This window comes from Dryobates pubescens, chromosome 15 (assembly GCF_014839835.1).
Source record: "Dryobates pubescens isolate bDryPub1 chromosome 15, bDryPub1.pri, whole genome shotgun sequence".
NCBI classification, from domain to species: domain Eukaryota; kingdom Metazoa; phylum Chordata; class Aves; order Piciformes; family Picidae; genus Dryobates; species Dryobates pubescens.
In genome coordinates, this window is record NC_071626.1 from 11677811 (window position 1) to 11699861 (window position 22051).

The window sequence follows — 22051 nt, forward strand, 5'->3', positions numbered from 1 at the left end:
GTTGGAAAAAACCCTTTAAGATCAGCAAATGCATCAGTTACAACTGATCCTTCCTCAAGATGATGTCAAAGAAGTATGATACAAGATGTATTCTTAAGCAGCTAGCAAGGAAGATTTTCCCTTTTCCTGCCTTTTCTCCAGATCCATCATTGCCTGTAGTCTAACATGAATGTCAGTATCTGGTTCTTTGCTGTATACTGAAGTGGCAAAAGAGTGAACTCTACTGTTCTTGTCAGCGTATCTTTTGTTGGTGTCCAACACGTGTATCTTCTCCACCAAGCATGTTTCTCCTTTCTCCCATTTACTGCAACATCTGTTCCCTTACTGTACTACAAGCCAGTAAGATATTTACTACCAGGAAGGCTACATATCCTAATAGAATGTAAGAATTTACATTATGATCAATCCCTCCATCACAAGAGATAACTACAGATTGCTGTACTGGACAGCTAACAAGTATATGCCTGCAAACTCTGTAATGTAACTGTTGCAACATTCCCACTCATATTCCCCAAACTAAGCTGAAAGGGACATTTGCTATTCTGAATAATTAATGGGTTTGGCTTATTACTATTATTATAGGTCCAAAGCACAGATACACGGAGGATCAGACATTCTGAAGCAATGCCAGGCACAACTGCATGTTCCCTCAAAGCTCCCTACAGTACTTAGGATGTTGTTTTTCCATTACCATAGGATTTCCACAGGTATTTTACTTTAAAAAGTACAAACTTTCTAGAGCTTTTGGGGTATTAAAGAAAACACCACAGACTCCAATACAGTGTGCATTAGTTGCTTCTACATTTGACCACAAATATCAGGGTCTGATGAGTAGAAAAAGCCTGTCCTTCAAGATCTCTAAAATGAGCTTGCTCTAGGCTGTGAGATATGCTATATGCCTTTAGTAGTATGGAAGGCCCTCTGCCCCCTGAAGCTGTATCACAGCCTCCCTGACACAGCTCTGTTTCCTTCCATCACTCCTCCATTTCCACCTTCTTTCCTCTGATACTTTTAGATCTGTGGAGCACCCTTTTTCTTGATTTTTGTAGAGGTATGAAATCAGTTCCATTTTCCTTCTAATACCTGAAGTGATCCTACAGCAAGGCTGGGAAAGGACTTTCCATATGGGTGTCTAGCAATAGAAGGGGGAACAGTTTTAACATGAGAGAGAGTAGGTTTAGGCTGCTTTTCAGTACAAGGGTGGTGAGACACCAGAACAGATTGCCCAGGGAGACTGTGGATGCCTCCTCCCTAGGGGTGTTTAAGGCCAGGTTGGATGAAGCCATGAACAACCTAGTCTAGTGGAAGGTGTCCCTGCCCATGTCAGGAAGGTTGGAGTAAATGATTTCTAAGGTCCCTTCCAACCTAAGCCCTTCTATGGCTCTATGATCCTAAATTCTATTCAACTATTTCAACAGGTGGATATCTGCAGCCCAAACTAGGAAAAGAAAAATCTTACCTGCTTAAATTTTTCAGGCAAATGTCCATAGATAGTTATCATCATTAACCAAGCACCTTCTTTAATATGATTTGTAGGCTACTGTACAGTCCTGCACAGTGCTGATTCTATTGTTATATAACAGCCTGCAGCTAAAATGCTGCATGCCACTTAAAAGGAGGGCTAATTACATGAAGCTCTGAACACATGAAGAAATGGACTTTGCTGTAAAAGCAGTCATAGGCTTTAAAGAACAACTTCATTGTGTATGAGATTAAAATATTATTTGAAAGAAACTCTACACAAAATCTTCCTGAAGGAGAATCTTTCTGGAGAGAAGGAAGGAATGGGGCAGCTGAACCATTTCAACTGCTCAGCACTATCTGTTTGCCCCTGCAGATCATGATCTTCCCCCTCACTTACCAAAACTATCCTATATGGCTGCAGTGCAAGAACTAGACCCAATTTCGAAAGGAAACTCAAGAATATAATGCTGTTTATTTATTTTCTAAAGCCTTCAATAGGTACTGGTTTCTCAATCATCTGGGGTCTCAGTGAGAATCACTTCCTGTTTTTAGATGAAAAGCCATCTTGAAAATACAATCAGGAAAAATTTGCCAATGCTTATTAGAAGAGTTTCTAATTGTTGATGGCAGGCTTTCTTTAGAATACAGAGCTTCAGGAACCAGTTTTATAGGTCTATGGAAACACTGTGGAAGCAAGGGTGACCTTGGAGAGTGCTGGGTGTACTCCACAGAAAACATACACAAACTTGAGGCAACATCTGGTAACAGCTGACTATGATCATTTACTGCCTTTTGTAACCATTTCACCACTTTTGATTGACGGGCTTGCTCTAGGTAGGTGTCCTGATCGCCAAGCCTGGAGACTGCATAAACAGGGATTACTGTGGCTAGCTGTGTATCTCATGACAGAGATGTGTAGTCTTCCACTTCACTTACACCTGGCCACCTCATTGCCACTGATGTTTATGTACTTCCATAGCCCCAGAAGGTCATAAAGAACCTCAAGTTTGATTTCAGGCTACACATGGGAGTAAACAGTGGTATAGACCACTATAAAAATGACTGCTTTCTTGTGCCTGGGTTCTATCTGTAAGCAGCTGTTCTTCATACCTCTTCCAATCAGACAGGCACTGAGTATGCTGGAGATGATTCTGCTTTAACTTCATTTAATAGTTCTGGAGCTGGATACTGCTTGAGTACAGGTGGCATCTGCTGCAGTTTCATGTCTTTTCACTGGATATTTTGCAAATATCAGCTCTTTACTGACTGACTCCAGGGCATTTTTGCCCACAGAGATCTCTGGTTCTGCACCAAGAACACAGGATATGAATCAGCACAAGGTCAAAACTAACATGGTGCTGGGAGTAGAGTGGGACATCACAAGGTGCTGAAAGGGATGCTTTCAGGGAACCCTCCTAACAAAAGCATTCCCTCTTCCATGTGTCTTCTAACAAAGAGAGCAATGCTCATGGAAGGCCAAAGAATGTCCAAGTCATCTTTTTTTTTTGGCCATAAAGGTCAAAGAGAGTCCATTGCTTTTTTCACCAGATACAGAAACAGGCTCCTGATTTTCATCTTGCTATTGACATTAATACTAGAGAGTTATATACCACTAAGTAGCTTCCTAGTAGCTGTTAATGTTCAGTTCTCAGTTTGAAGATCCAGATGTGCCCCAGATCATGTCCCAGATGCATTTTAAAAAACATTTTCCCCTTCTTTCTGGTTGGTGCACTCCTAGTTGCATTCCTGATTTTCTTTCCTCTTCTTCGCCATGGCTCTGAGCTATCTATCTGCAGTCTTCTCTTTAGAGGAAGAAGTCTGCTCAGATGACTTGCAGATATCCCATTCCATTTCTGGTCTTCAGCAGATTCAGAATAGGCCCTTTCACTTTTTCCTCCAGTATCCTTCCTGATAACCCACTGACAAATCTATCACTTAAAACCAAATTCACACTTGGAAAAAACTCCAGACTTCAAAATCCTGTTCTTGTTGAAAGTGGGCAACTTAAGAGTATTTTCCTGATTGATAAGTCAATAGAGAGTTGTGTTTGCCAATTCTTGTCATCTGTTTCAGAAGCATCATTGCTAAATTAGGGGAACTTAACAAAACAAAAACAAAAGGATATGATCTTCTACTGCTCTATTTGTAAGAGTTCTGAACCAATCAAATGCAAACATGGTTGATATTATGCACATATAGCAGGCATAATCCAAAATAGATGTAGTTTTATTCAGTGTGTAGCTTACCTTTCTGCCCATGACGACTGCTAAATTTATCGCCAATCTCTGGACGTCTGGTTTGCCTCAACAACATTTTGATCAAGAAAGCATCCTCTGCATTTGATGAAATCATTACTTTTTCAATGTAAGAATCAGTTGCACCTTTGTAGCTAGTACAAGAAGGAAAAACCATGAGTTTTAGGTCTGCTTTGCAGAGGGAAGTTTCTTCCTTTAATTTTTCTAGAATTGAGTATTGTCTCAGACACCCTTCCTTCGGTACCTTCCCAAACCATAAAGGTATAAAGCAACATACGTTACTGGCACATCTTTGTACTGTGGCTGCTGAGGCACACTACTTCCTTCCAGAGGCGTCTGAGTCACGGTTGGCATGGATTTGTTGACAAGGACTTGCTTATTTTCTACTTTTTCACCTATGAAGGACAAGGGAAAGGAAAAAAAAAAGTGCTAGGAAAACATATCTGAATACCTATGTTAGAAATACATTCTAAGCTTAAAAGAAAGGAAGCTAGCAAACAAACTGGAAGCCCCATGTGCAGCAAGGATACCATGTTACTTTTGCTAAATGCATGGTAATAGAATTGTTAAACCAGCCCTTCTTCAGTAAATCAAACAGGTTGTACGGTGGGTGCACTATGAGAAGAGCTATCAAACATCCTTTGGGTCTAAAGAATACACAGAAGCATCTGAAGTCATCTGCCATTAAGTATGGAGAGAAATAACAAGCAACACTGTAACTGACAAATTTTAGACATTCACATCTGAATTTGGGACATATAATTTCTACAGTGAGTTCTGCAAGGCTCATTTCAGCTTCTCCTTGCAATTACTTTTTTCTATTGCTTCTGGTCTCATACATGAGCTATTTTCCCCTCCATTCCCTTATCCTGCCCTTCACATAGAAAACCAATCAGTAGCATGCCCAGTGACACTAATGAACATCAAGTACCTGCTTCCCACCTCCTCCACAAAATTACACTGAGCTTCACACCCTATGTCTCTTTTCTCTCCACATGAATTACTTCAAAGAGGTTTTTACCTACACGCTGAGAACAGCCTCAGTCTGGAGTCTGCCCCAGTCCTATCTATCCTAATACTTCAGAAGATTTTTGCCTTTTTTTTTTAAATTAACTTTGAAGGCTCCACTGTGATGTGTGAAAGAACAAAAGTGACCCAATTGTGTTGTTATAATGGAATTAAGTTTAGTGCATTTTACAGCATCTTCCTTATTAGATCCCAGCAGACCTATCAAGCCATTTTCTAACTTTAGTATGACAGTATGGGAGGATTCTTTCTCGAACATGCTTCCATTGGTAAGTTGTACATGTAAACTGTAGTTGCATTTATTTTCTTATCTCTCTCCCAACTTATTTCTAAAGTGTTAAAATCACAAGGTTTTACTTCTTCAAATAACTGCATTAAGTGACAGCCTGCTAGGAGGTTTTGACATACTAAATAAAGATAATAAAGAATCTATCCTTAAAAACAACAATGACAGAACACATGAGAGACAAAAAAAGGAACAAAAAAAAAGGAGCATTACAAGTTTGCCAGTTTGGAGATATAAGAAGAATACAAGTTCCAGTGTTTCAATAGATTCATGCTGTTAAAGATAAATCCAAAGCTTCCTTTTCTTATGCACAAAACCCCCCAATGACTGGTACCACGCTGCTTTCAGAAACTAACCTTTTTTAACCTTCCATCACAATATACCATCACACTCAAGAAAATAAAGTAACTGACACTAAGTATAAAACATGGTGCATGAGGAATATTAACAGAGCATTAATTTCTGCCTTAGATTATGAATGTGGCATGACTGAACAGATCCCAGAACATACCTGGAGAACAGATCCCATCAGCATCCAAAATTTCATGGCGCCAGATTGGTTTACGGGTAGCTGCATCCAGCATAGGACCCATAACTTTATCAAATGTCTGGTTTGTGTAACGCTTCAGTGTGCACTTGGCATTCTTATACACAAGACACCTCCCAAAACCTAAAATATAACACAGACTCATCTGCCTAGAAGTTCAGAAATACTTTGCAGCACATTATCAGAATACGAGGAGAATGCTGATCCACCTGCTGAGCTACAGAATATGAAGCATTGTTTTAATTAGGTAGGTTATTCATTGTCTTGAATACGCATAACGTTGTACATGGAGAGCGGGTAGCTCACAGCTTAAAAGACATCAGATCACACATTTTTATACACTGGACTATGGTCCAATTCTGAAATTGCACTAATCCGCTTCAGTACCTCTGCGCACACGCACACACACACATCATTTCTCTTACCTTTAGTGGTCCACAGGGCAACACAACACAGAAGAGACTGTAACAGGATGAGAACAGCAACTCTTCCTTTCAGGAGTTCTAAGAAGCCTGAACTTTCACTAATATTTGTGGATGACACAAGCTAGCCTATCAGGAAAGTACTGACTCACTGTTTCATATAATCACCCCATTACTCATGTTTTTCCCAGCTGAAAGAGTTCTGAATTTCATATATTGTTATAAAATACATCTGATTTGGGTTTTAGATGAGAAAAGTAGCATCTCTGGCTAAGTACAGCAACTAGCCACAATAGTAAACACTTTGATCACATTTAGCATTACAGACAGCCAAGAGCAAGGCTTTCTAACAATTTTACATTATTTTAGTTGACTCGAAAGATGGCTGCAGCCCCATACATCTGTATCTTTAGATTACGTCAAGTAACTCCTGACAAGCACCACAGCTCTCCCTGTAAATGTTACCAGTCTACCAGAAAAGAAAACATTCACTTTTAAATCACGCCTGTTGTTGTTTTAGAAAAGGAGGCATAAATTAAATGCGGCAGACATTAATGCCAAAGATACATGTCTAGGAATACTATTATTGCTGCCTAGCAACTAGGAGGAAGGGAGTGTGGGGAGGAATAAAGTGATGGAAGAAACTGATTTTGGCCACTCAAAACTAAAGCCAGTTTGATCACACTGCACTATGTCTTCTATCAAGGGAATTTATTTAGCAAAGAGAGAAAACAAACTAAGTTTTCAGGCAACTCTCCTCCAGCCCCAGGAGCATTAACATAAAGCGCTAAGGAACTGTGGAGAGAGCTAGACAGGCTAGATTGGCACAACCACAGACTTCACTTAATTACCTTCTAGTTGGTTCTGACGTATTTTTACTTAAAATACACTGCACAGATTTAATATTATTTTTTTTAAAATTAAGTGGGTCATTAGTTTACCTTTGAAAAAACACTCCATTGTTTTGCTTTAGCCAATGCTATTGCTTACTCTTAGAAGGTAAGCAATGCTGCCACTGCTCCCTCAGAGCACTACCTTCAATGACACAAACTGCCTCACGTGCCATACCTCTCCCAAATACATTCACAACTCTAATTTCATCTGTTGGTTTTGTTACTGGTGAAAATAGTTGAGACCTCTCCTGTTAGTAAGGAAATAGTTGAGACCCCTCCTGTTAATAAGGAGCAAAAGCTCAGCTAACCATCTAAAAAGCCAGTCAAACACAACAGGCTATCAGATATCTTACATTTTTCATAAACTAAATATTTTCAGAAGGGACTGTTTACAATTTTTAACTTGAGGCCCAAAGTTAGCCATTTTTTTTTTCCTTGTAATATCCATCCTCAGAAGTTTATTTACATGTTGGCAACTTCACTGCTCTACTGCAAGCATGGAATTACACTTGTTATTCATGCAGAAAACAAACAGAAGTATTCAAAGCAGTTTGGGAATTTGATTTCTTAATTGGAGATGTACTGCTCCTAACTGCAATGAGTTATTATGGGATAATACAAGAGACATTAATTAAAACATGCACTAGAGAAGAAGGAAAGAATTGATGGTTCTTACCTCTGTCCAAAGAGGCCTTGTTTAAGACAAGAGCATCTTCAATATCATAGCCACTGTAGCTCATCACAGCAACGGTAGCATTCTGTCCAGCAGGAAGTTTCTCAAAATCTATCAATTCAATTGTTTTAGTTTTTACCATTGGCTTTTGTGGATAGGCTAGAAGATACATAAGAGTATCTATCCTGTTTCTTTGATTGTATCCAATAGTGCCTGTATGTAAAAGAAAACCAGAAGTTTCAAAACATTAGCGAGCTTCCTAGAAACGTTTTTGGCAAAGAAATTAACAAAATGCAAGTTAAAGAAAATGGCAAACTGAGGAATTTCATCTAAAAACCAAAATTCTTCAAGGAGGAAAAAAACAAAACTAAACAAAAAAACAAACAAACAAACAAAAAAACAAAAAAAAAAAAAACCAAAACTAAACAAAACAAAAAACAACCATAAAAGTGAACAAATAAAACCAACTTTACATTATTATACTTAAATAAAGATGCAAGTGGCTTCTTAATTTAAACTTCCAGAAACAACAAAAGAAATCAAAGTTGGGTCCTATGTGACTGAATGCAAATAAGATTTCTTTTTTAAATAATGACCCTGAATAAAACTCTAAGTGTGAAGTTTACTTATATTGTTCTAATAGCCATAGGGTTGTGGGTTTTTTTGAGAGCTGATCTTGCTCTGATCCAAATTTTCATGAGAAAAAGAGAAAGATTCCCATTGAGTTCAAGAGGAACTGTGGATCCAGCTCTGCATCTTCCACATCGTATTTCCTTTCTTTTCTGGGCAATAATTAGTTCACCAACAGCCTGTGTTAGAATGTCACAAAGCATGAACAAAGCATACAGTCAGCAGCAGCCAGGACTGATTTACTTTCTGAAATTAGGGGTGTCATTGCTAGAAAGACTACAGTAGAAGTTCACCCACAATATATTCGTCTTTTTACATGAAATTAATTTTAAATGTATGGTTCAGAATTCAATCTTTTGTATAGACCTCCCAGCTTGAGACTGAAATTTTTGGCCCTGACCCACCAGACTGCCAAAGTGTCTTCTGAAATCTGAGGAAAAAATAATTAACACCCAGCAGGGAAACACAAACCGTTGTGTAGCAGAACAAAAGTTAAGGTAATCATATGTTATTAGAGTTTGCTGTACCAGGACTATGCTATGTCTCTAAGCAATTAAGAAATTATAGTCTGAAGTTTTAAGTGCTAAATATTCTGCAGTGCTTAGGAGGCAAGTCTTTTAAAACCTTTCCATTTTTGCCTGCAATTTCAGAGGCTGGCTGCTTTCAAGGAAAGGTCAAAGCAGACAGTGTGTAATGAAGACTTCACGTAGTCAGAATATAGTACAGTTGAACACAAATCTGTTCTTAGGGGAGGCCAGCCTCACGTTCTGCATGCATCTGCTTCCCATTTCCAAATGTCTGCATTTAAATACAGTATCTAGAAAATCAAATCTCTAAAATCAGGCAGCATCATGTGCATTTCCAAAGACCTAGTCAGTCTTTGGCATAAAACTCACTCTCCTAAACCACCACAGGACTACCCTTCCCAAGGACAAAAATGGGGAGATAACAGATAGTCTGAAAATAAAACTATTATAACCAGCTCTTGCACACCTAGATTTCCTTGTTTTTAGAAGGAAACAGACAGTAATCATTTGAATACGGTTTTTCTTCTCCAGTCAACTTTATCCCTTCTCCTGTGGTTGGTTGGTCTACTGAGACCCCATTTCCTTGCCTAACACAAGGAAATTTTCCTAAGTTAAACAGTAATTTAAAAATATTTGTTCTTTCACCTCCAGGGAATAATGAATGACACTAAAAAGAAAAGATGTTGCTTAAGTATTATTTTATTAAAGCAAAATAAGGTGCTGGCCTCTACCTGCTCTCTCCTCCTCCAAATATGCACTAACATGGGCCACTGTGTTTGCAGAAGCTGAGATTCTGTTATTTCCTGGTTTCTGCATTATTCCTTTTTAGAAACTGGCAGCACTCAAACACAGGAACAGGAACAGTGTTTTCAAACAGTGGGGGAGATTGGGTAGAGTTGACAAATTTCACTTGTCTTTTGCTTTTAACCAGATGCTTTTCTGTCTTTTTCCTGAGATGGAAATTAATCATCCCTTAGCACTACTTTCTGAAGCAATTTGGTAGGGCCTGGATTCATCAGCATTGAAGACCTTCAAAGTCGCCCTTGGAAAGGGTCACAATCTGAAGGCCCCTTTACTTCTGATAGTCTCTAAGCCTAAGTTTAAGACATTATTTCCACTGTACTTTGTTTTAAAAGAACCCCAACATAACCCCAAAATGCCCCACACAACAAAACTGGTTTTCCCATTATACAGCTAAATTAAAAACTTAAGAGATGTAGACCACTTCTCCCCTCTGCACCTAGACAATCTGTGTACTTTCAGGATAGGTTGCCTGCTGCAGAGCTCATCTTAAAAGCTTCACAGATACTTTTTCCTGTTGCTGAGAGAAATCATCTCCTGAGTAAACCATGCCAATTTTCATTTTTTAAATGCTGCCATTCTTTTCTCCTTTGAGGTGCTGTACCTGTTACGGTTCACTGGTTAGAGATGCTAAGATGGGATGAAGTCTGAAGCACCTGATCTTAGCTTGCTCTTTATATCCCAGTAAACAATCTGTGGAAGTCCCCTGTATATCAGGGATTAAAGATTATACTTTTACATGTTTCAGAGAACTCAAATTATTTCTTTCTCAGATGCTTTACATATTTCAAAGTTGGTATTTTTATCAGAGGCTTAGGTAAGCCTAATGGAACTGTCACTGTTTGTATCAGACCAGAAGCCATGAGTGACAAATACTGCTGAGATTTTGTGCCTCTGTAATAAATTGTATTCAGGCAGTTCTTCATGATTTGAATGCTGTATCATAACAAATGTAAAAGTTATACATATATATATATGTATTAATGATGGATGTCCTAGCAAGAAAGAAAGTGGTTTGAGAATGATTCAAGAGCACAAGTGAAATGAATTAGCCAAAAAATGATGCCATACGTCAGCAATAACTGTCGTAATTGCTACAATATAGTGGTTATACAAATAATGCCTTCCCTAGACTGGTCTGGCAAACCACAGTCTTAAACACAATCCTCTTATTTAAAATTAAAAAGCAGTTCTCTTCTGAGGACTGGTGTGTTGGGACAAGACTTCTTTGTGGGCACTGAAATGAAGCAAGTCACTGGCTATATTTCTGTTTTCTCTCTGAAAGAACACAGCCGTTGTTTGCTCCAGTCAAACAGACAAGCAAAAGTAAGGTATAATTAAAAGTTCACCATAACTAACTCTGCTCACAACAACCCACATTTATAAGTATTCCAACAGCAAGAATAATTTTTTTCATTGTTAAGTAGCCCTGTTTAGAGCAAACCAAACGAGACTGACCTGAACATAACAAAGATAATTTTCTTGCCTTTCTCAATGCTCGTGAATGCATTCTTTCCTTTGTGTTTCCTGACAAGTTTTTTCTTTTTCTTTTAAACTCTTACTTCATCATTCTTCACTGTGAAATAACCCCTATAAACATGCTAATTATGAAGGTTTATGACAAATGGGATAGTTATCCTGATGCAGAAAGTTTTGAAAATTCACCAGAACAAGGCAGCCAGCTAAAATAAGCATTTATCCAATTCTGTGGTATATTACTTACAACAACATTAAACTGTACAAAATTCACAAGGATACAAAAATCAATCCACTTCAGATATAAGCCAAAAGGGCTACCATTGGTCATGCCAAGAAAAAAAAATGCTGTACTTCTGTATTTCCCCTGACTTCACCATGGATTTTCTACTGTTTTGTCTTTTCATATGAGCACAAATCAACAGAAGGAGAAGCACAGTTTCTAAATGGTATACTGAACTTGTGCAGAGGGCTCCAACTCAGCTCAGATTTTCAGAGGTTCAGTATTTGGCATACACTTTCCATTGGAGAAAGATTAAGAAGTCCGTTTAAAAGGTTATGGGTAAACTGAGGGAAGTAGTCTGGCTCCTTTCTGTACCAAGACTTCTGTGCCTGCTACCAGGGAGAGAAGAGGTGGCTAAAAGAGACCATGTTGCAGAGCACAAAAAGCGTTCCTCAAAGAACAGAGGCAGAACTGAGATGTGGCTGCAAAACACTCAGGTCCAGCTGTGATAACCAGCAACAGCCAAGGTTTTTCTTGAGTTTCGGTTCTCTGCCGATCAGCTAGCTGTACAAAACCTGGGAGCGCTTTAGCTCTCAGCCCACCAACGAGCCTTTCACAACTGTTAAAACCTAACAATGCCAAACGCTCAGTTCCTTGAAGCGCATTTGTCTTCTCAGTTTTTACACATTCAGCTGGTTATAGTACAAGGCAAAGCAGCATATTAAGGGGTTTGCTATTTCACGGGTACAAAACAGAAGGTACGTGGCACAGTATCAAAGAAGCTGCTTCAACATAAACCTCTGCATCAAAGCTCTTGCTCACCTACCACTGTCCTCAAATACGTACTGCTCTTTCACAGGTCATAGCAATTATTAATACCCAGACCCTCTTTCCCTTACTCAAGCCTTGCATTTTGACAGTAGGGTTAGAAACAGAACACACAGTTGGGCTGTGAGAGGGTACAGCTTGCTTTGTGTACCCACACTGCCGTTTCCACAGTGCCTGTGCTCTGTGGCAGGTTACTAGCAGGAAAATGTTGAAGCTCTCATTTCTTACATTAGGCAACAACACTTCACACTGTGCAAAATTCACTAATGTTCTGTGTCCAGTGGAACTGAAAAGCTCCATTTAAAATTATTTCCCTAACTATATGAGCCTTTGATCCTCTTAAACATTGTTTTAGAAACACATGGAATGCAAATGGTACAGGGTCTTGTATTTTAATCTTGAATACTTCTCAAATTTTAAGCTACAGCTGTTCATTGAAATGTCAACGTTCAACTGAGATTGTTGCAGCTGCTGTTGCATTTGCCACCTAATCATAACTTCCCCTTAGACTTACAGTTCAACCTGCCACATATGGTAAATTATTAATGCCAAAACAGAGGGATTTCATTTTTATTTCATTTCACTAAAATCCAGTTTGCTCAGTAAGCACAGCCCTAGTCCTCCAACAAGATGACTCATTCTGCCCACAGAAGGGAGAGATCTTTTAAGATATTTAGTGTTATCCTCCAGAAACCCTAGTATTTTAATACCTAACACTTGTCAGGGATATTGGATTACAGACTCTATTGCAAACCCTGACGTTCACCCTCCATTTACTGGTGCTTTCACATCTTTCCCTAGCTTAGCCTTCCTTAAAAGAAGAGCAGACCGTCCCAAGGTGCTGGCACAGCTGTGACATGGTCAGAGGGGGTCAGTGTTGAGTAGCACAAGGCTCTCCATTCCTAGTCTGGGCCCCAGAGCTCCCTTCATATCCCCAGGTTTTGACAACGGGGGCAGTGACACAGTGGACTTGGACATGAGACTTTCCCCATGGCAGTGTTGGACTAGGAGCTGCTCTGCAATTTCAGGATGAAAAAGAAAATACGAAGGACAGGTAGTCACTTAAAGGTGGGGGTCTGAAGCATTTTCTCACATCTCTTCATAAATACCAACAGAAAAAATTCTGTGTAATGTTTCAGAAATATCCTCTAGGTCACATTTCATCAATAAGCATTGAGAAAAATCTTTTCTGCCCTATCTTTTCTGCCACTTAGAGTGGCTTTTTATTTAGCCGTTATTACAGAAAAATTCAGGTGTTTGCAGACACTTCAGGCAGAGGAAAATACAGCTCAGGTCATGTGCCAACTTTTAAAATGTACTTTTATCTAGCTGCTTATTCTTTAAGTCAGGTGTTTTGTCATAACAAACCGAAACAAAGGCTTTTTTTATTGCTCAAGATATTCAATGGCTTTTGTGTTCCTAGCGTCAGCAGGAACGTCAGAGGATTGTATCCAAGGAGCTAAATGTGCAAGACCTAGGGTCAAAGCAGCTGAATACACCAACCTCAGAAAACACAGACAATGAATTGCAAATGACACTCAAAACAAAACGGGAAAAAAAACCTTCACACAGAAAACTACAAAAGAACTCCACAGATACTGAATTGGCTTTCTGTACACACTGATCCTGCTTAACTGTGTGTGGTAACTAACCAAACCTTCTGAGACTAATAGTCATAAAATAGAGACTCAGGGGTGGGAGAAAGATAATGGGATGGGGGAGAACTGTAAGGAAAAAGATTGCATTGCTCTTCTTTTACTGATTTAAAAAAAAAATATATTTAAAGAGAGGACATGCATCTGGTGCTATTATCTACTATTTGGATGTGCTGAACATGACACTTTAGCATAAGGCAGTTAGTTTGCTACTAATTTTGCTAGAGGAGTCTCACAAAAGGTGCAGTGTTTTTGGTATCAAACACAGGGCACAAAACAAATGGTCTAGTAAACCTAACAGAAGTGGCAGTTTTTTCATGACACAGAGTTGTTCTGTAGCTCTCAACTTGCAAGCAAGCCATCAATACAAGACACAAAACTGGCATGCACAGCACAAGTCTGAATACAGCTGTCTGCACTGACGCCCTACTTGGTCAGGTTCTTCTACTCTGGCTTGATTGTGGGCCATATGACGTGGATGCTACAATGCTAGTTTAGTTGTACATTAAAGGAAGGATTAGAAATTACTAGTGTCTGTTACCCACAGCAGCGAGTTTACAAAATGATTGGGTTTTAATGACCACTACCACATTTTAAAAGGCAATTACTAAGCAGTTTGGTTTCAGTCATTTTGCTGAGAGGCCGTTACTTGCCATCTTCATCCAAAACAGAAAAGTCCCAAATCTAAGCTACAGCTGCAGGAAGTGTCCTCTCTTTCACATTGTGATTCTTCTTATTCTCTAATGTCAATGTAACTACTTATTTATTTATTTATAGGGCATCTACTCAACTATTCAGGGAAATTCTTCTCTCTTCTTGCTCTTTCTCTTTGTGAGAGCACTTTTTAAACTCTTTTTGTCTGGAAATCCACAGCAAATCACAGCATAAAGAGGGGGAGGGGAAAAAAAAAGGCAACTCGCTTTGCCAATCCTGCAGCTACATTGAAAACTTGAAAGTCATGATGATTACCAAAAAAACTCCCCAAGCAAGCAAGAAAAAAAGCAATAGTGCTCCAGCTTCTACAATTTTCTTTCAAATGTGGCTGTTTTTTTCTTTCACTTTTAATTTTTCAAACTTTCAGAGGTAGATTCCTTAAAGCTAAAGAAGTGCTCTTTTTCCTCTTCCTAGCAAAACTTTTATGTGAACTAGAAAAGGGTTTCTCTGGTTTGTCACTTTTGCTACACACCTTCAAAACCTACATAACACTCATAAAAGAAATCAAAAGTGTCTTACCCATTGCTTGTTTCCCCATGGCACACTGGTAAGTATTTCTTGGGGACTGGTTGTGGTGAGGATATGGAATCAGTCCAGCACAGACCCCAAGAAGCGTGAAAGGCTCAATCTCCAAATGTGTTGTATCTCTTAAAAGAAGGAATACCAATTAGAGCAGCTTTGTGAACAAACATCTTAACTGAAACTTACTTAATTTTGAATACTTAAATTCTGTTCAGGAAAATCTAAGTCACTAGGACATCACTAAATGAATTCACTGTGGGATTTTCATCTATTTAAAAACTATAACCCAAACTTTCCATTTGGTTTTAAAGTGTTTCCACATGGAAAGAAATGAAGGAGAAACAAATGAGGGTTTAAGAACTTCCATGGAGGAAAAGCCTCCAGATAACAACAACCTGAGGGAGAGCTCAGGTTGACAATAAAACATCACTTTATACAGTAACACCCAAAACTACTTAAGGAATGTCTTCTCATGTAATGAGAGTCCTCCAATTCACCAGTCTCATAGATCAAGAAATCCACTGGGAAGGCAAAGCAAAGAAGAGCAAGATGGATTCAGGTATTGAAAAAAAAATTTAGGAAGTATAGTTTTAGCTTTTCAGGGTCAATTCTATGTTATTAGTTAGAGGGAAAACATCTGTGTTCAAACCAGAACCAGCGCCATGGTGATATGGCATAATCAAACACTATTTGTAAAGCTCTGTAAATATTTTGGAGATGATTATGTTATTAAAAGGCAGTACTGATGAGAACTAAAAAGACAGGCACAAGGAGTGAAGACAGAGATAACAAAATTTGTTCTACCTGGCATGAGCTTCAGAGGAGAAAGTCACTGCTCAATAAAGACAATTAAATCATAGCGTGCATTAGGATGCAAGTGGAGTGACTAATATCTAAGGATGCAGTGTACAATAAAGCTTGGCTGGAGCAGATCTGTTTTTTAAATCAAGATAAGTAACTAGGAAATGGAGAATTCTGAAATAAAGATAATTATAACTAAACCTATCCAAAGCATTTCTTCCACAATGTTCTGGAGTTACTACACAGAGCTTGGGCTTAGGCATATGTTACTTCTCACACACACCTACACCCACTGCATTCTGAAAATCCCATCTTTAATGTTTGATTTCTCTTGGAAGACTGTGAAAAATTAAACTAATTTTAACTAAAGTTTAATACTTTCCAATAATTTCCTTTGCAAAAGTCATGACAACACTCAAAAGACAGCAAAACATCACAAGCTCAAAAATGCTGACAAATTACCCGCAAGTACATACAGACAAGAAGCAGCAGGAACTGACATAGACAATGCATGTAATACTGGGTAAAACTAAATCTGAAAAAATCTGGAAATCCTGAGAGGTGAGCCTAGAGAAAATATCTGTCAGCCCCAGAATTCTTTGTAAATCACAGAACCCTAAAAATCAACTGCTGGCCAGAGGGTAGCCACTATTTCTTTCCACTTGATAAAAAGCAGCTATGCTAATTGAAGCCTGTCTTACAAAAGTACAAATGGCAGAATCTCAATTGCAGTCAAGTAATTGCAAAATGGTCTCAAGAGCCACTAGCAAACTTAAAGCACAGACTGCTCCCCTACTCTGTAGAACTTCACAGAACTACTGATGCTTCTCAAACATTAAATCAAGAGGCTTAAGCCTTCCTGATAGTGGAGTTAAATTTCTTCAGAAGGTACAAGCACATGGAACCACACACACATTTTCAGATAGGGTATTCCATGCAAATATTTTTCCACTGAGGTCAAGCCTATTTCAATGAAAGAAAATGCAAATTATGTGGATCCTAGTATCTCATGAAGTATTCCACAGTGCTAATGAGAGACCTTCAGACTTTACATGGCTGTTCATTTCTACAAGTCAAAATTGCACTGCCAGAAATGGATCTAAGAAAAGTAGACATGAGTTTGAAAAACAGAGTTTTAAATAGGTAAGGAAGAAATTCAACACATTAAATAGAATCAAATCCTCCAAAGATTGGAGGATTGGAAAAGTAAAGAGAGGACATTGCAGCTAAAAGAGGCCCTCATTACAAAAGCAGGAATGTTAATGGGACACCTCACAATAGTGACTGTATCAGTTGTGTTACCAGAACAAGTTGAATCAACATGGTTGTATCATTTAAAATGCAAGATGATCAGCTGGGTAAAAGGGGTATGAAAATCAGCTACTTAAGGTGCAGGGAGTATCATTACTAACCACAAAGAGCAATGTGCACATAAGGTGCAAACTCAGACACTTACAGCACTATCAGCTAGAAACATTGAAGCTAAACTCCAAACAAGCTCATGAACAACACAAGAATCTCCCAAACCTTTTGTCAGTTATTGCTGAGTGATTTCCTCACACTAGCCCACTGGAAGTTCACTGTCCTCTCCTGCTTTTGACTAAACAGTGATTTCATCACAGCCAGGCAAGAGCATGCAAAACTAATTTCTTAAACTGATAAAGTCTTCAAAAGCTTTGGCATGAGCAATACAATTTAATTAGAAGAGTTAATGCATTTCATTTGGCAAAGGTGAAAGATAACTGAAGGTCTCAACCAGCTCCACTGAAATCAATGATGTATTTCTATTGGCTTCCATAAGTACTTGATCAGAACAGAACCTTTAGGAATCGCATTTTCTGCATAAATCTGCTGATCAATAGAGATCAATGGAGATAATTTCTAATATCTTACATGCAGCCCACAGTTAACATGATATTATCAGAGAAGCATTAAAAGTAAAAAGATAGAAGGACTTAAAAATTAAAAGAATCCTTCCTTTAATGGGGACTCTTTAATCACAGTCACAAGATAGAGGGGAAAAAAAACCAGAAACAAAACCCAAACCAAACCAGAAACAAAACCCAACAGAAACAGATCACCAGATCCTTCACGTATGCAGGAAACAAAAATATCTGGCAATCCTTCTAAATGAAAAATCACATACCAGGCATGGGCTTAACATATATGGTAAGGAATACACAGAATGACACAGGCATTTTTAACAGGGGCTATTACACATCCAAAAGTCAAAAGGAACATTTCATTTCAACACTTCAGATTATTTAGTGTGAACTGGTTGCCTAGGGTCCCCCTACGGCCATAAGAGAGAGTGCATGACAATCATGACATGATAAGATTGTCATTTAATAGTGGAACCATTTATCTTCTGAATTCACGTTCAGTAAAATTACTTCTGATGAGCAGCACAATGATTAGAACAAAACCAAAGGTACATCCAGAGAACAAAAGGATGTACCTTTAAGCTTTGCATACTTTTTAGAGTTAGAAGCAGGAACAGAAGTCTAAAACCCCAAAGCTAACCCACTTTTTGTACTGTCCCAAGGATAATTTAGGATATGTGTAAGCAGACTTCTTTATCTTTCAGCTGGAGTTGTTTCAATTGTTAGCAAGGGAGCAATGTGTATATGTGAAAACAGTAACATTCATATGCTTGCATTTCAGAGTCACCCTGTGGAAGTTTCCCCTGTGGCAGCGCTCAGTCTGAATGCATACTTACTTATTAATCGTGTGTTCATAGAGAGCAATGTTACAGTCATTTTCTTCGTTGACATCCAAATACTCAACGAGGCCTTCATGCAAGAAGTCTTCAAAATTCCTACAGTTAAATTAGAAAATTACACTAGAAGTACTGTTGAATCTCTGTAAAACCAAGAAAACTACACAGTAAATACCTTGAAGGTATGTAACATGTAGAAGTTGTACTAGGGAAATGTTCATATAAAAGTTCCGTAGGGTTTTTTTCAGTTAACCCCTTGCCCATTCACTGCTTCACACTGTCTGACTGATCAATGTTATTTAGTTGAACAAGTAAGTAAAACCTTCCTGTATGTGCTCAAAATCATTACTATAAAATGCAAGCAAACCAAAGGGTAACTCAGTAAGTTTTTGTGATGGCTATACAAAATTTAGAGATAGATTTTAATGCTTTTGTGTGTTTTTTCAAATGCTTAAACTAAGAATAGGCAAAGAGTTTCAGAACTAATTCAGAACGTGTCCAGAGAAGGGCAACAAAGCTGGTGAGGGGTTTGGAGCACAAGCCCTTTGAGGAGAGGCTGAGGGAACTGGGGTTGCTTAGCCTGGAGAAGAGGAGGCTCAGAGGAGACCTTATGGCTCTCTACAACTAACTGAAGGGAGACTGTAGCCAGGTGGGGGTTGGTCTCTTCTCCCAGGCAACCAGCACCAGAACAAGAGGACACAGTCTCAAGCTGCACCAGGAGAGGTTCAGGCTGGATGTTAGGAAGAAATTCTTCCCAGAAAGAGTGATTGGCCATTGGAATGGGCTGCCCAGGGAGGTGGTGGAGTCACCATCACTCGAGGTGTTTAGGAAGAGACTGGATGAGGCACTTGGTGCTATGGGTTAGTTGATTAAATGGTGTTGGGTGACAGGTTGGACTTGATGATCTCGAAGGTCTTTTCCAACCTGGTTAATTCTATTCTACTCTATTGTTTATGGCAGTCAGGTTGGTATTCCTTTGAATTGATTTTTCAGTCAGGAGAAAGACAATGCTGCCTTGGGACTTCCACTCACAGAAAATTGAGGCTGTAAGATGCATTTATTCTGTGGAATCACCAAATTTCATTGCAGTACCAAAATAAGAAGAGCAGATTTCATTTGACTTTGAACAGAACCCCCCCCAATATACCAATTTTGAATTTATATAGAAGAGTAGACTTCTCCTCTACATAGCTAACCCCACCATGGTGAAATACTGACCAAGTGAAGTAATTCCACACAGTATTTACTTAGTGAAGATGAATATGGTCTACTTGAATCATGTACCTGTATCCCTGAGCCAGTTCTTCCATATGTTTGTTTGTAACAGCAGGCTGTTGTTTCTTAACAATTATGTAGGGTCTACAATTAATAAAAGAAAGAAGGAAAAAAATTATCATCATAGCAAATACTTAGGCAGGTAACTTTATTTACACTTACAATAAGAACCCTGACTAGGCACAACTCATTTTGTAAACCACTTTTAGAATGTATCCTCCTTTTACTGATAGAGCCACATAAATACAATCAGTGATTATTCAGCCCTTGGCTGGATACACAGACATCCTTAACTGAGTAGGCCTTTCCCCCCTAAATCTTTCATATTTTTACCATTGTACCTGCTTTTAAAAGATCTAAGCTTTCCTAAACTATGAAGCTAGGAACAGCATCAAGCTCTATGGATATCCCAGGGACTTCGTACAACACTGAGTAAACAGTTTGTGCTCAACTATCCATTCTACGCAAGAATGTATTTTGCTGTTGCTTACATGACATAAAGCGCAGGCATTCACTAGGGGTGACTTCAGATTAATCCATAAATTTCAATGGCACACGGATCTCTGAAGGCTTCCTTACCAGAAGAAAACACTGACACAAAGGATGGCATGCACGAATGAAACATTGAGGGCTGTTGCTATTTGGACAAGTCGCTCTTATAAAGAGCGGCAAATAGCTACAAGATACTCGTGGAGTTCACTTTGAAGTCTAAATAACTGTTTGAAGACTAATGAGCATTTTTAAATGGTCAGTAGGGGCATCTGAACAATTGCAGGGTGGGAAGTGCCACAAAGTACACTTGGCAAACTCCTGGAAACCTGTGTGATTCCACTTGTCTTTATTTTACCAATTGGAAGCTTTGCTGCATCTCCAAACCTGTAGAATGGCTGATATTAGCCCTGACTGGAATAGTGATTTCTCTGACAGTGAGAAATCTGCCCCTACCCTGGATCTCCTGACCAGTTATGATTAACTGATGGTTTGTACATGCACTATTTTGAGGCCTCTAGTGTGCCTCAAACTGCATTCAACACGCACTGAGATTCAATTAATAAATGAGGATGGATGCCAACTGCAGTTGCTGCTGCTTTAAAGTGTGCACAAAATAAACACACAGCTAGTCAATGCCAAAACATGCATATATATATTAACTCATTCTGCCTCTCCCAATCTCTGCTTTGTTCCTCTTTCATGCCTTGTTCTTTAAGCTAATTACTTGGCCTTGGAGAGGTTTTACTTGTAAATAACCTAGCACAGTGCTGCCATAATGTAACTGGAGGCTCTAGCTTCTACTATAAATCAACCTGATTTTCCATCTCAAAACTAAAGTTGTGCTCCACTCTTCCTCATTTTGGCTAGCCAATATTTTTTTTGCTTTTCTCTGTGACATGACTGTTATTCAGGCACTCTAATAAAGAGCATAAGCACGTCAAGGCTGAGACCCTCCTTACAGGCTTATTGAATTCTCCACCTACATCAAGGTAAGCAATGAAATAAACCAGAACTGTGAGACATACTTCATATTATCACTAACAGTTATATATGTGCCAGGAAGTATTGCACCAGGAGGCTCTTAAGGACAATAAGTAGCTCCTTATTCTAAAATATGGTATCACATCCAGGGATTATCAGGTGAGTGGATGCCTGTTTCTGACTTCATAGGAAGTAAAAAACCCTTCCTAGGACATTGGACTACCACAGTTGCCAATCAGGTTGATTTTATTCCTCCCTCCATTTTTCTTTTCTTTTTTTTTTTTTCCCCAAAAGTAGAAGAAACATTCTGAATTGTATTCACAGATAAAATAGATTTATTTGGTCTCCTGTAAGTTGTTTTATTAGGTTTCTCAGACCTGCCAGTTTTGAATGAGGGTTGTTCATGCAGAAAGGAGATTCTCAAGCCCTACCAAGTTTGCTTAAATTTGTACTCCTAGCTGGGTGTATTTACAGTGAATAAACCAGTATTTGTAAGAAGTCCACCGGTGAGATATTTCTGACCAGATATTTACCTGCACAATCTCCCTCCATCAGAGGAAATGTAGACACATCTGTCAGAAAGATTTGTAGAGATGGAAACAAATTCATTGATATAACCTGCTCGACGCATTATCCGAAACGTGTTGACTAATTTCTGATGATCCCGTATGACACCAAGGATGTTACCTATTCAGAAAGAATAAATTCAAGGTGCATTCTTGGCATATCCTGAACTCCACTTGCAAATCATCATCACACCCAGCAAGCACAGAACTACATTCTACTTCTTGCAAATAAGGGTTGTCGTACATTTGCCCCTTTCTGACATGAAAAAGATTTA

General features: G+C 38.8%; 1 protein-coding gene across 1 annotated transcript in view; it reads right to left on the reverse strand.

Annotated features, from left to right (window-relative positions):
* Positions 1–22051, reverse strand: part of POLR3B (RNA polymerase III subunit B) — a 74996-nt gene that overhangs the window by 21692 nt on the left and 31253 nt on the right. The window contains exons 16-23 of the mRNA XM_009908352.2: positions 21744–21897; positions 19747–19821; positions 18463–18561; positions 14940–15067; positions 7570–7779; positions 5543–5701; positions 3997–4114; positions 3711–3853 (exon numbers count right to left, since the gene is read on the reverse strand). Coding sequence (XP_009906654.1) covers positions 3711–3853; positions 3997–4114; positions 5543–5701; positions 7570–7779; positions 14940–15067; positions 18463–18561; positions 19747–19821; positions 21744–21897 — 1086 coding nt within the window. The remainder of the gene's footprint in view (positions 1–3710; positions 3854–3996; positions 4115–5542; positions 5702–7569; positions 7780–14939; positions 15068–18462; positions 18562–19746; positions 19822–21743; positions 21898–22051) is intronic.